The 15,788-nt window shown below is 39.6% G+C and overlaps 1 protein-coding gene across 1 annotated transcript; it reads right to left on the bottom strand.

Annotated features, from left to right (window-relative positions):
• Nucleotides 1–1,143: 1,143 nt before the first annotated feature.
• LOC124272401 (nose resistant to fluoxetine protein 6-like) lies at nt 1,144–14,387 on the bottom strand. Its single transcript, XM_046707568.1, has 10 exons — nt 14,216–14,387; nt 12,812–13,020; nt 12,065–12,183; nt 11,552–11,781; nt 10,813–10,919; nt 9,012–9,163; nt 8,116–8,284; nt 4,593–4,785; nt 2,466–2,608; nt 1,144–1,269 (listed from the first exon to the last, which is right to left on the bottom strand). Exons 1-10 carry the CDS (start codon nt 14,385–14,387, stop codon nt 1,144–1,146), a joined length of 1,620 nt encoding a protein of 539 aa, XP_046563524.1.
• Nucleotides 14,388–15,788: the final 1,401 nt, after the last annotated feature.

Here is a 15,788-nt window from a genome sequence, read left to right as displayed (position 1 = left end):
GTCAAACAATCTCTGAAACTAAAGGTTATTTGCACGGGTATTACACCACTTCATAGTTTTGTACACAGCACATTTCATTTTTTGTGCATAATTTCCAATCAAAGCTATACAAGTAAACACTACCAGATTGAGCAATTTCATGAAGAATCGTCATCTGATTGAGCAATTCCATGAAGAATCGTCATCTGATTGAGCAATTCCATGAAGAATCGTCATCTGATTGAGCAATTCCATGAAGAATCGTCATCTGATTGAGCAATTCCATGAAGAATCGTCATCTGATTGAGCAATTCCATGAAGACCCATCATCTGATTGAGCAATTCCACCAGTGATGAAAATCAAGCAACGGACGAGGACGTCTGAAACATAGCTGTAGGGATGAAAGGAAGCATATACCATTACCTAGACATAATGTTTTGGATAAAATATATATTTTCAATGAGCGCTTCCTGGATATTTGTTTCTCTAACGCCACAATCTTCAATTTTTCAGCTATGTTTTGGCAGCTTGTAAATCGAAATTGGTCAGACAATCCCATGATTGATGAAAAACGACCCAAGCCAGTATGATAACGATGTTGCAATCGAACAAGGCACAGAGTCTGACCAACACATCATGTAGCTGACCAGCAAAGATTGATCGTGATAACTTAGAATCCCAACAAAATGTTCGCAAATGAAGAAACCAAAAATGTTGAATGTTGTCTGTTTTACCCTGATAAAAACAGTAATGTAGTTAATCTAGTAGAAGTGAAAGCTGTGAAAATTTGGTGTAGTTGATTTGTTTAGTTTTAGTTTTGTTCGTAGATGAAGGGGTATTTCCGTGTGTTATTCATTAATAACATAAAGTGCTAAAGTAGCAGTGTCAATTGAAACACTTTTAAAATTTAACTTTAAGTCCCCTCAAATTGTCTCTCAAACTGTACCTATCTCCTAAGAAAACATTTAAAGCTGAAGGTTCACATGCCTGTGTCAGCAACTCATCACATCTGGATGTATTCAAGGCATTCGAATCTGAGTTTCAATATGGCAGTTGTATTGAAAAACCTTTGTGTGGCCTCCGCTCAGTCATTTCTGTCCATTCTTTCTGAGAATTCGAACACAACATTCAGTGAGATTAACTTGCGTCATTCATTCGGATGCCTACTTCTTGAGCCTTAGCCTGGTGAGGACCACCTTCTCCAGACCGAGGCACGGAGACTCCACCAACACACAGGTGATGAACGATAGGGCGTAGGAGACGGTGAATGTCCCTATGTAGTGATAGCTCTGTAAAAGACAAGGTGGCAGTTTCAAAGTCAACAACGGAAATAATGACATATTTTCAAATGCTTAACCTGGTATTTGGTGATAAAAGTATTCAGAAACACTGCACGCGTAACGACTTGGTGAATAACCTAAACACGGCAACAGGGGACATGTTTCTAGCATCAATACATTAAACGGAAAATGGCAAAGACCGAGATCACGAGAACTGAACATCTTGTGTGCCAAATACTCAATCGCGTCAGACATATTAGTTTGTTTGTTGTTTAATACTCGTCAATATTCAAGGTAATCAGTATGGTGGTGGTTTGTAAATATTCGAGTCTGGACCAGACAATCCGGTGATCAACACCAAGTGCATGGGCCTGCGCAATTGGGATAATATGACATGTGTCAACCAAGTCAGTGAACCTGACCACCCGATCTTGTTAGTCGACTCTCACGACAAGCATAGATTCATAAAGACCAATTATAACTCTGATCTGGTGTCAGATCTATGGACAAGAATCTCTTGTTAGTGCTGATCACACGTTGATGTGCAGTAGCTCCAATGTACGTAGTAGATGAGGTTTATGTAGCTGATCCATCACCTCCAGCAGTTGCTCTATCAGAATTAAGAAATCGGCAAGAGGAGCTCACATTCTTGTACATCCATAATTATGCCTACTTCTTGAGCCTTAGCCTAGGGATGACCACCTTCTTCAGACCAGACCGAGGCACGGCGTCCCCATTAACACACAGGTGATGAACGACACGATAGAGAGATGCTACTTTAACATGTGTATGGGATATATGCTGCCGGCCACTGGTCATGATTATAGTCCGTTTGTCTCGAAATTGGACCGATGAATTGCAATCTAATCAAACTAATAAACATAAAATACTCAATGAAACACTGATCATAATCAAAACGTCAGACCAACTCTGTGAGGTTTTGCAGAATTTATATCCTAAAAATAAAAAAGTTGTTTAAGAAACTATCATTAAAATATTGACACAGTTCACTATTTGTTACGAGGGAGGATTGCAGAGAAATGGACAGCCAGGTATGCGAGAAAGGATGGAGACGGCACAGCACAGGTTAATGAAGTCAAATGAGTCAAATGAGTGAAGCGTGACGTGAACTAAACCAACAAGCGGCGTCAAACACAGGTATTAGCCCGCACAGTTAGTTTCCGGCAAGCACGTGTGCTACCTACCACAAATACAACATCAGCATATCTCAGAGACCTCACTGAGAACTCGGTATAGGACAGCACGACTGTGTGGATCAGGTAGGCCCCATACGTCAGTCTACCCAGAGGAATCCAAGCAGACCAGGAGAGGATACTGTTGATAACACCTGCAATGATGGGTATGAGTAATTGACACCAGTATGAAATGATACATGCTAAATTAAATGAATTCAAATTAATACATCTATCAGAACACGTACTCGTTTATACTTCAGCTAGGTGTTGGCGGCTTGTAAATCAAAATCGATCTGCCAATCCTATGATTGATGAGAAGTTGCCTAAGCCAGTACGATGACGATGTCGCAATCGAACAAGTCACGGAGTGTGTCATGTACCTGACCAGAGTGAGTGAGTGAGTTTGGTTTTACGCCATTTTTAGCAATATTCCAGCAATATCACGGCGATGGACACCAGAAATGGGCTTCACACATTGTACCCATGTGGGGAATCGAACCCGGGTCTTCGGCGTGACGAGCGAACGCTTTAACCACTAGGCTACCCCGACGCCCATACCTGACCAGAAAAAAATTGATCGTGATAACCCGGAATCCCTACAAGATGTTCACAAAGGTAGATACTAAAACGGTGTTTGAATGTTATAATTCAGTAAACACCCTAGGATTTTAAAAGTAAAGGATATCCACTACAACAACGGAATCAGATATGTCATCTTTCACAGATGGAATCAACAAGGACTACGAATTCTGTTATTATCTTTATGGCTAATACAGTAGGTTCATAATGATCAGATTCGATTGTTCTCAGAACAGTGCTGGAACATTTCTGAGTGCGGGGTATAACAACAAAACAAACGAAAAAGATAAATGATTAACTCATGGATCCAATTATTGGATGTTTGTGATCGTGGGTAAATTTGTCACTGCATTTTAAATGCTGTTGATTTGCCGTTTAATTTTAAATATATTTTTGGAACATAAAATATAGCGTCAAAATAAATATAAATTGCTATAGGAAGTTACAGCGGGGAGGAAGACTGATATTTCTCTGTTTTCACTTAAAGGTTCAGGTAGGTGAAGCACTGGAAGGACATTTATGGCAGCTTATCAGCGCCACAATCTGAAAAATGAATATCATCAACGTAGAAGATACTTCATTCATGTAGATGACACTTGACACTTACATTGACGTAGATGATATTTATTCAAACCTATACATATCCAACTATGGTTCTTTATCACGGTTTGAGTATGCTGAGTGCGGCGTAAAACTAAACTTACTCACTCACTGAGCAACGATATGCATGATTATGATAATATGGAGGTTTAACCATCATCTTCGAATACGAAGTTCTAAGTGAGTATCTTCTACATGAGCTAAGTATCATCTACGTAGATGAAATCTTGTGTTTCGACTGTGGCGCGCATGCGCTTCCATAGGGATTATTTATTTTATGTTTTTTATGATAAAAAAAATATTTTGCCACTTCCAGCAGAAATGGATGCAGGGGAGAATGTGGGATGGAGGCTTCTTTTTGGCCAAAATGTTTTGCTCAAATTTTCCATAGAAGGCAGTTCAGTATTTCACATAATGTTTTCTCCGTAAACTTCAGATAAAGCTTTCTATAGTAATTTACTCTATGTAACTGGACATGAAAACACTTTAAAATTCAAATTTCTAACGTATATTTTGCCGCTTAGATGAGGGAATGACGTTTTTCTTCAAGTTTTCTTGTAGTACAATGGTGTACAAAGTAGAAATATCAAATGATCTGACAGAATTCATGTTTCTGAGCTCGCAAAAATCAATCAAATCCTTTGTGTTTTAGAGAACCCACATGGTATATATTACACTTGTCTAAATATACTTTCTGTGAATATAAATAAAGTCCTTCCTTAATTGTAACTCATTTTTCTGATATATGATATTTTAAACATCTTCGATGGGTAAGTAGAAGTGATTAAGAGGCACAGAAATGTTGTTGCTGAGGTGAAGTTACAAAATGTCGTTGTCAACGTGGTTCAACACAGTTAGGCTTTGGCCTTAACTCTACTCAGTGTCTGAATATATTACATCTGTTTTTCAAATGTTGCGTTTGGACAGTTTTTACTCACTCTCTTATAGAAACCTTACCTCCATTGCCTGTGCAGCATACCAAGATAACCCAAGACACAAACAAAGCCCAGGCAGGCCTGCAGAGAGTTTGGTAGGCGATTCTTGTATTGACACCCCATTGTCTGTCAGACTCTCGCATCTGGTCATATGTCACATAGCAGCACAGAAGTCCAATAGCTAGGAAGACCAGCCACCCCAGCACTAGGAGATACTGCAACAGGCAACGCTTTGGATACTGATAATGTTCTCATCCCTCTGAATCTATGGTTACATGTGAGTTCTCCCTCGAGCAATGTTAATGAGTGATTTGGGGGTTTTTCAGTGCCCTTTGAACTGTATTTCAGTAACGTTGATATTTGTTGATAGAATACAGAAATAGTTTAAATGCTGTAAATTATTGAGTCTGGACCAGACAATCCAGTGATCAACACCATGCTCATCGATCTTCGCAACTGGGATACGATGACAAGTGTCAACCAAGTTAGCGAGCCTGACTACCCGATCCCGTTAGTCGCCTCGTACGACAAGTATGGGTTGGTGAAGACCAGTTCTAACCCGGATCTTCAAATATAATAAGCAACAGCACAAGGGTCTTAAATGTTGTTATACACCTGATAAATAATGCCTATCTTACTCTTCGTGTCTTGAGTTTACACTTGGTTTTGTGTAGCAAGACTCCCAGCAACATTCCTATGGCGAAAACGCCGACACGGCACCAGGGAGCAAGGTAGATCGTGCTCAAGAAATCCCTCACATTCCTTGGATGAAATCATCATTCAGATATTATGAAATGAATAGTGAGACCAGTTAAAGGAATTCATAAACCTCTGTTGGCATAAAATAATGACATTATTTTCTTTTATTAAATTCCATTTCGTTTCCTTCAATCAAGTCATTTTCCGCTCTTGATTATAGTTATATATTTTTCAGTTCCTAGTTTCACATGTAACCATACAAGATGGCCGATTTGCCTCATGGCAGGAAATGTGTTTTATAACCTGACTCTAACATGAATATATAGAATAAACCCTTGTGACCTAAAATAACCTTGTCTTCAACCTCTATATCTTTTGGCATGCTTAGTCGTGTAAAATTATATCATGTGAAATAGTAATTTGCTTCATTGCGTTTATGGCAATGCTGCAATCGGCAATATTCTACACATCATGATTTCCTGTTCATAATCAAATCCAGGTCATGTAAATCAGTTATTGGAAGCTTCAACCGTACTGCATGGTCAAACACAAAGTCAATTTAGCTTGAGCAATGGGGTTTGCCTAGTGTTCAATTCGCCATATGGGTACAATGTGTAAAGCCCGTTTCTGGGCATAAAAGCAGCATAAAACTAAACTCATTCATTTTCTCTTCCCCGGGATCCCAAATAAATCCTTGATCTATACCTATCTATATAAATGATAAAACTAACACAGGAGAGTTGTTACAGATGGTGAGTGATTACCTACATAAGTATAGAGCTGCCTCCAGTTTGCCATTCCAAATATCCGCATGATATAATATGTACAGCAATGAATCCAGATATCACACAATAGCCGAGCCAGGCAAAACTGAAAAAAAAGTATTTCATGAATTCACATCTTTCATTCAGAAAACACAATCCCTAAATTTTGTTCCAATCTTTCTTCCCTAATCCTCTTCACTGAATTCCACTGTTAGCCAATCTGCATGATTCCACCAAGCATATGACCTGCCTAAGGGGTGATGCTGTAGCCTAGCATAATGCAGTAAGAGCGTTTCCTAAGTAGACAGAATGTTTGAAGCTCTTTTCTGATGTGGCCCACAGTGATATTGTTGACATTATAGTGGGTGAGTGAGTGAGTGAGTATTGTTTTTCGCCGCTTTTAGCAATATTCTAGCAATATCACGGCGGGGGACACCAGAAATGGGCTTCACGCTTTAACCACTAGAGCCAACGCTTTAACCACTAGGCTACCCCACCGCCCCGTTGACATTATAAAGGCGACGTAAAACCTTCCTCTTTCTCTTTCTTTCTTTGTTGCTTAACGATGCACTAAGCAATATCCCAGTTATCCCAGTTATGTGGCGGTGGACTGTAATAATCGAGACTGGACCAGAGGTTACAAAGGTTAACCTTAACTCCCATTCTTTAACATTGCACTAAGGTTACCTTTGTGATTTACGATCACCTTAGTGCTCACTCATCCACATGTTTAAAGTATATAGTTACCCGTAAGCAAGCGGCAGTAACGCCAGAGGTGCCACCACGTAAAACTGCATGTCGTTTGACAAGAACCAGGATGATTGCAAACACTGAAACAGACATTGCTTCCATGACGAAAGTTTTCCAATACGGTTGAAATAAAGGCTTGATCACCTACGGTAACGGTGACCCATACTTTTTACAATGGGCTTCCTTTTCTGTACTGGGCTCGAGTTTTGTAAAGACTTATTAAGTGTCATGGCGTTTGTGAAGTTTTGTTTGTTTCGTTCAGTATACATGTACAATGGGCTCCGCCTTTAGAAGAGATTTCCAGTGGTTATGGGAAAAGTTCTGTGATGTTTCTGTATCCAATCACGATACGCACATGTTTGCTGCTTATCGCCATACTCAGTAATAATCCAGCTATTTTGTGGCGAGACTGGACCATACAATCCAGTGATCAAAGGCATGAACATCGATCTACGCAATTGGGATACGAGGGATCCTGACCAGCCGATCCCGTTAGTCGCCTCTTTCGACAAGCATTGCTTGCTGAAGACCAATATCATTTGCAGAAGCGCTAGGTCTTCCATTAACTGCCCGACAAAAAAGGGCAGTTGAAAGAGACCGAGGGCTTCTGCAAATGATAATGCCCTAAAAATAACATTACCGTTATTATTGCTAAAATACAAGGAATTTGTGTTGAAAAGAAAAAGGAAACAATGAAGGAATTTGACTGTAAGTTTACTCAAAACCAACTTTTGACGGGGTTGACTGGCCGAATGCAATTACGTCATCGAACAATTCAAGTGACGTCACAACAGAACGTGTCGAAATTTGACCTTGGCCTTTGACAAGACCATGGCCTGCAACATGTCAAACTATGTCAGACACAACGTCAGTTTTCAGTGTTCGGTTTTGGTCCAACAACCACGTTAATAGTGCAATTGTTAAGGTTAGCACCACCAAGAAAGCCAATATTACCGCTATTTAAAAGCGGGGATTCCGGTTGCTTTGACTTGTTTGCCCCAGAATATCTGCCAGTCTAAAGCCAATGTCGAATGAACCGTAAGCCCACGCACCCACTATGATGTCATTTGACAACAGAACTGATATTGGCTCGTCGTTAAGGTTGAGCGGTCCAATATCATTTGCAGCGGCCCGCAAATTTCTGATAATAGGAGGGCCGTTTCATGATGATTCCATGTATTTTAGCTATAATCAACGGTATTCTAACAAAGTCACCATTTTGAACAGCAGTAAAAGGAAATATCACTATTAAACAATCAGCAATAATGATGAAATGATTTCATCCTTCTTATACAAATTCTTGATATCTGCATTAAACATTAATACATTTACCATTTCATCAGTCTTATACATATTGTTGATGTACAGCAGATTGGCCCACCAGTTGTGCCGACAGTAGTCCTTGTCAATGATGTTCTTTGACTCAGCCATTGGTCCGTCTATGAGATGGTCCAGCAATCCAGTGTAGAACATGATGATTATCATATACAAAGGGGTCAACCTACAATACATACAATGAGCATGAGCGCATGGCGAGTTTTCATATTGTATTGATTTTCATATTTTACCTACATAAGATAAGATTGGGAAAGCAACATTTGGGATTTGAAAAACGGGACCCGTGGATCGGGAAGAAAAATCAACTACATGTATTCTATAGACATCGATGTGTACGATGTGTTTTATGTGTCGGCAGTGAAGTTTCAAATAATCTAGGGCGGTGGGGTAGCCTAGTGGTTAAAGCGTTCGCTCGTCACGCCGAAGGTCCGGGTTCGATTAATGTCAGTCCGCGCTTTCCCATTGGGTAATGACAGTGCATACTTTCCCTTTTGGTTAATGACAGTTCGCGCTTTCCCATTTGGTTAATGACAGTGCACACTTTCCCTTTTGGGTAATGACAGTTCGCGCTTTCCCATTTGGGTAATGACAGTGCACACTTTCCCATTTGGGTAATGACAGTTTGCGCTTTCCCATTTGGATAATGACAGTGCACACTTTCCCAATTGGGTAATGACAGCTCATATTTTCCCATTTGGGTAATGACAGTTCGCGCTTTCCCATTTGGGTAATGACAGTGCACTTTCCCATTTGGGTAATGACAGTTCGTGCTTTCCCATTTGGGTAATGATAGTTCGCGCTTTCCCATTTGGGTAATGACAGTGCTTCAAATTGCTTTCCCATTTTGGTTATGACAGTGCATGTATTCACATTCGGGCAATGACAGTTACCTCCACCATCTGTGGATGTAGTAGATGACCATCTGTCCCACTGTAGGCTTCCCTCTTGTGGACTTCTCACATTCCCTCAGGAACAAGAAGGTCAACAAGCAGCCGCTAGAAACAAGTTGTACGCGAATTGACGAAATATCGAACATGCGGAACTAGATACAAAATGCAAATCCTGTTGTAGTTTATGTAGAATGAACCATACCACTATTTCGCAACCAAACAAAATATTATTTTTCAAGGTCAAAATGTCGATTTAAATTAAACCAAAAATGTGTCATCGGTAAAATTGTACTTTTAAAAAGAAGGATCATGAACTGATTGTATGCACCTGAGCAGAAAGAATGTATCCACTGCGACTGAAGCATTAAGGATGAACTGCATGGTGAATCTTCTCGTCCAGTCAGCGTAATCTATTACGTTCTCATCTGGAGTATTGATAATATGTTAAATTAGTTGGCAATTTGTAATGCAGAAATGTTGGGAGACTTATTCAAACGACGGCTTCGACACAACAGGACAGAATTAATCCTTAAAAGATCATTGATGTACGTACTTTGCAGTCGGGAATATCTGTATGAGTGATTCCAGGAAATGATATACGTGTAAAATGTAGGCATCTCACAATAATTTTGCACATAGTTCAGACAATCCAAACATGGCATTTCTTGTGCTTCTGTGAGTTATATTTATTAGCAGGATAGAAAGAGAATGGACGGAGGAGAGACTAAGGGAGAAAAATGAATGAACGAATACGACGTCAGGTAAAATGAATTGAAGTGTGACTGAGACAAACAAGCCATCGGCGGAGTATCAGTGATAAGCCATCAATACTGTTAATAGCAGCAGCACTCTCACACAATGAGAGGTTCAATACATGAATAGTATATTATACATTCCAAATGTCGTATACGGTGAATGTGGCCGATATCCACTGTACATAAATGCACTATGTCAATTTGTAAAATACTGGTTAAAACTTGTGTCTATGTTCAACACAGAATACGAAAGAAAGCTTATAACATGTTGCTTCATTATGATAACTGTGGATATACCACTTATTCCCTATGTTCGTAATGTTCTATTGTCACATGGTTTGAATATATGTTTTGTTGTCTCAAGGTGGAAGTGATATTTACGTTTTTCTTCAAATGTTTAAGAATGTTGTAGTTAATATTTACAGTCATGGAATGGTATTATACAAGAAAGTTCTAGATGTAGTGTATAAAGACAATATAAAAGCCTATTAGAACCAGAAAAGTATCTCACTCTATTAACATTTAGAAAACAACGATTTATAATGATAAGACTTAGATGTGGAATTTTAAAATTAAAAGTAAACGAGGGAAGGTGGTTATGAATAATTAAGTCAGCAATTATGTCAAATGTGTAACACTGGAATTGAAAATGAGTATCATTTTATCATTGTATGTTAATATTAAAGGAATTTAAGACATCTTTATCTACCATGTACGTATCACCACAAACCTAATATTCACAAATTTAGACAGCTAATTATTTCAAAGTGTACTGATGTATTAAATAAGTTATTTAGATATATTTGCCAAAGCTTAATCTTAAGAGAACAATATGTTTGAAATCCGGGGCATATATAAAATCTATATATTAAAAAAATACATCCATGTACATTGTATGTAATTCATGTTCGATGTAAACCGTTTTATAGTATGTGTATATGGGCCAATGGCCTTCACACAAATAAACAACAACTTGACTACGCACAGCTATTAAGTCCATCCCAAGATGTTGCATGTCCCAGGATGACCCAGGCCATACTGAGTACCCGGATGCCATGAAGACAGCGCAGGTCTCCATTCCCCGTCCTGGTACTGAGGATCTTGTCAGCATTCCTTCTGATGGAGAACGACAGGAGGAGTTGACGACCCAAACCTTAAAACGGTGATATAGGAAAGGCATTTTGACGGCACTACTGATAGGTTAAACAGTCCCTTCATCCGTTTTCATCCCTATAAGTACCGGAAGTGCTTAAAGTGCGTTAAGCTTAAAGTTGAGGATGTCTGGTACAGATAGCATCATGGCCAAATTTTCCTGTAGATTGTTTTTCCTGTTTTGTTTTAGGGATTTTACCTGTAAGAATCAACTGATAGGTTATATCTTCATAAACCGTCAAATTCGTCTTCAACTGACCCACGCTGTACACACAAAAGTTGTGCAAGATGTCTGGCATCATGGCCACACACATATTTTTCACGACATAAATTCAAATTTTCAGCAGGCAAATTTGTGAAAAGTTCTTCGGAATCTCCCTGAGAGATGAACAGCCTTCGGGAATATGAACCTGAATCCAAACGTGTTTACGATAATTTCCCCCTTCGAAACATTTGAATAGACATGGATAATTGACTATAAGGTCACCAAGTATGAAAGATTAGAACTTAGAACTATTTTATACATGTTTCCTTTAAGTCCAAATTTCTTCCTCATCTGCTGCAATCGATTATTATCGTACCACAATGTCAACCCCTGGCGGTCTGGTAGTTGATATTGCTTGTGCATTTTACCTTCATTGTCTTCTTGCTCCTTTTGTTTTCCTGAACCTTCTAAAACCTGATGTTCATCTGTGATGTTAACGAGCAAGCCATCGTCATTCACGAAGATCTCACTGTCGCTATCAAAGTCAACGTCGACGTCGACGTAACATCGTACTCTTCTATACCTAGTTATCTCTGCGCTGATAATATCATACAGGGTCCCCACAAGAGATAACGCGACGATGAAACATAACACAACCCTGCAAAATATAGGAGTCAGTGTTAAAAAAGGAGACGGATTGTAACAACTATAGAAGGATGCCTAGTGCCATGCCATCCATTTAAAACGTTTGCCAAGACGATGAAACACAAGACAACCCAGCAAAACGCACGTACAAGAATAAAGACAGATTGTGAGCAATTCCAAGTATTTTCGAAGACAGTCTGCTACCAAAGTATTCAGTTAGCATTCTTCTCATCTTTTACATAGCCCATCGTTTAATCGACGAATCTCCATGAACGGCAAATAGACGAGGAACGTACACTGTAGCCACTGCAACTGAGTCGTCCTTCCAGTCCGTCACCTTGGTGAAATAGGCCGACAACAGAGAGGAGCCAGTAGCGTTGAAAGGTACTGCAAATGATGATACAAATCTTGGTGACTTTCAAAAATACACGTCCATGTTAATAACATTAGCTTCTTTGTTATCTTGGGCGGTGGGGTAGCCTAATGATTAAAGCGCCCGTTCGTCACGGTGAAGACCCGGGTTCGATTTCCCACATGGGTCCAATGTGTGAAGTCCATTTCCGGTGTCCCAGAACGGTGATATTGCTGGAATATTGATAAATGCGGCGTAAAACTAAACTCACTCACTGGGCTTTTCTGTCATATTTTTACAACTGGTTCTAACCACCGACAGTATTGTAAAAATATAAATCTATTGAAACGTGTCATGAATGATCGATTATGTTTCTGTTCCTCATCTGAACTGTAAGGACATAAGGTTCAACTCACTCAATCTCAAAGCTGCCTTTGTCACTTGACTGTCACTGCAAGACTTTGGTAAACACAAGTCCCATTGTATTGAGTTGTGGATTTTGTCAATCTACAAATGGAATACCTGAATATAATGTGTAAGATCGATTGTAAACATTAAGAGAAAATACTGAGGGGGTCAAAATAGTTGCGGGGACTGGTTGTCATAACTTGATGAAATATTTATGTGAGTCAAATTTTGTTAAAACTATCACAATAACTTTAGACAGATGTCATTGCAGGGAAGCACTTACCGGAAGTGGTTCATTTTTGGTGGTAATATTTGCGATTGTCTCAGGTAATGTGAGGAGAAAGTGACAGTAACCACCATTTATCACACGACTTTGTCCCGTGCTCTCATTGGTCAGTGTGTGTGACACATCCAGACATTCGTCGTAGTTGCCAAGGAATTTTGTCGCTCCTTGAAGAATACTCCTTCCTGGTTTTCCTGAGGCATCTAGCACTATGACAAAGGATCACATACATAATAAACAAAATCTCCTGAACAAACATTTCTATGGTGATGTTGTCAGTTTGTATGTTGAATTTGGTACATAAGAAAATTGTTAGGAATACCACCACAACGTATGAACATGTGAGTGTCTTGTGTTCTTAGAGATTCCAGGTCAAACTGTCTCAAGAGACGCCTTTGAATGAATCTACTGCTCATGCTTGGTGACTTTCTTTGATCGTATCCCAGATGCAGTGGATTTGCAACCTGTCATGAATATGTCTTAACTATAATATGGGGATTAAACAGGTAACAAATCACAGATACTTCTAGACATTTAATCAACTGAATTTGGGTTACGCTTGTATCATCTGGAAAAGATAAGCTCCATACAAAATTGCTGGACATTCTTAAAACGTTACAAGTTATATGAAATATTATTATTCTTGGGTTTGTTTTCGTTTTGTTTTTTAAAAATGGGTGCTATGGCACAGATTGTTCTCCTATGCAATATGAGGGGGCGATGGGGTAGCCTGGTGGTTAAAGCGTCTGCTCGTCACGCCGATGGCGTGAGTTCGTTTCCCCACTTAGGTACAATGTATGAAGCCCATTCGTGGTGTCAACCGACGTGATATTGCTGAAATATTGCAGCAACTCACCATGCCCAACTAACTCACCCACTCACTCACTCACTCGAAACTACATGGAAAACAACTATGAAACCTTTTAAGTTTACCACCACTGAAGGTTTACCAGCACTAAAGAGTACTATGTTTGTTTCGTTAACAGTGGCATTCAACTAAATCTACAAAACCCTCACCATCACCATAAAAGTTCATTGCATGATTTTACAAGATCATAAGCATGCGTCCATAAATATATAACGTGTCACTATGAAACAATATGACGACAGGTGCTCAGAAAAGGTGTTACCACCTGACACCGGCACAAACACACGCAAAGCCATGCACTAGAATTGAACATACGGAAATGCAGCCGGCATTATGTCACATATGTATCAAATCTGTGTGTTGGTTGAATTTGTAGAATGACTGACTTTGCAAGGCCCACATCTGACCCTGTTCCACGCCCTGGAGATGTTATTACACGTGCATTAAATGTGTTATAAATATCTCAATCGCCACAGAATGATCAAATATGGACTCTTTTGTTGTGATAGAAGGACAGTAATGTTGGTCGTACTCACTTTGCAAGGCCCACATCTGACCCTGTTCCACGCCCTGGAGATAGGCGCTGACGTCAGCTGTACATCGGTCCTCGCTCTCAAGACCCTCTGGACTCAGGAAATACTGCACCTCCTCCAACGTCGACAGCAACGACGTCTCTTTGCTTATAATTTGTTTTAACATATCTGTCATACCGTTTTGATATTGGAGTCCCCTTACTGACATTAACGCTTGAATCAATTGGGGAATCTGCAAAATTGATTGCAACATTACAGCTAACACTTCCGGTTCAGCAGATGAAACATGACCTTGAGAAGTACCTATATGGTCAGAAGAACTGGCAACAAAATGCAGCTGATCCGTAGGTTCTTCAACTCTTCCATGCTTATAGTTTGAGGGACTTGGAAGACCTTGGATAGCTTTTTGGCTCTCCTGGGTGATGCTGTCTTCTGTTCGTGAAATCAAATTATTTGGGGAACTTTCATGTTTATACAGATCAGTATACGTTTGAAAGGTGTTAACTGAACACATGCACACCAAAATGATGATACATTTGTATGCTTCTGTCTGAAACATCCTGCTCCTCGGTTGGTGTTCTGAGTCGACCACGTCGGATCAGATTCACTGTCATAGGTGACTCAGTGCCTTGGCATCATGATATGCAAAAGAAATTCTTCAAGTCTTCACGATAAACTCTGTGATATCACTGATATCGACTTGACTCACTCGGCTGACTTGACATCAACTGATGGTGAAACACTATGCCAGACACTTAATGGTCACACTCCGTTTTATCCCAAATCCCACATGGTGGTTTTGGGCTGTTAGGTTAATTAGACCTGCCTGACCTCATGCATTGTATTGTATTTTGAGTCCTGACCTATACCGTTATTACTTAAACTACATGTATTACTGGCAATATACGACAGCCGGCCCTCACAGCATGTGGTTGGAATCTTGCTGCGTGTGGCCAAGCAACAAATAAATAGATCACGTTTATTGAGCACTGGTGTGAGAGATCACATTGCCCTTCAGATTAACATGCACAGTTGGGGTTGTCTGGCTCAATTCTATCATAAAACATGTGAAAAACTGACGAATGACTATAATTAACATCCTTCAGCTTATGTTTAATTAATATGAGGTAAAGGTAACGTCGCGTTCGAGAATATCGCAATATAATGGCGACCTGTTTACACACGCACGCACACACAAACACACACACACACACACATATATACTTTAACACGTTACCCCACACAAACACAGTATACTGATGCTTCCTGACCGACAACTTCACATTTTGTTCCTTTAATTTCCAAAAATAGGCAATTTAAAGTCTTGGGGTTTAGTTTTAGTATTACGCTAAAGTCTCATGGTATAAACCTATGAAGATCCGGTTAGAATTGATTTTCTTGATGCCTGCAACCGTTTCTCAACTGTGCAGATCGATGCTCATGATATCGCACACATGATTGCCTGGTCCAAACTATTTATAGAAAACATCTGAAATGTTGCTGAGTAATGTAAAAAAAACACTTAGGTAAGATGTGCCTTGGTTGGATCCACTGACCACTGCTTGTTGCATTTGGA

This window comes from Haliotis rubra, unplaced genomic scaffold (genome assembly GCF_003918875.1).
Source record: "Haliotis rubra isolate DU_JTF1 unplaced genomic scaffold, ASM391887v1 Scf17, whole genome shotgun sequence".
NCBI classification, from domain to species: domain Eukaryota; kingdom Metazoa; phylum Mollusca; class Gastropoda; order Lepetellida; family Haliotidae; genus Haliotis; species Haliotis rubra.
The sequence above is the reverse complement of the archived record's forward strand: the minus strand, read 5'-3'. Positions and strand labels throughout refer to the sequence as shown.

Coding starts and splice junctions, on each gene's coding strand:
- LOC124272401 (XM_046707568.1), bottom strand. CDS start 14,387: ATGACAGATATGTTAAAACAAATTATAAGCAAAGAGACGTCGTTGCTG. Junction 13,021..14,215: donor TCAGATGTGGGCCTTGCAAA/GTGAGTACGACC, acceptor CCTTTGTCATAG/TGCTAGATGCCTCAGGAAAA. Junction 12,184..12,811: donor CCAAAAATGAACCACTTCCG/GTAAGTGCTTCC, acceptor TATTTTTGAAAG/TCACCAAGATTTGTATCATC.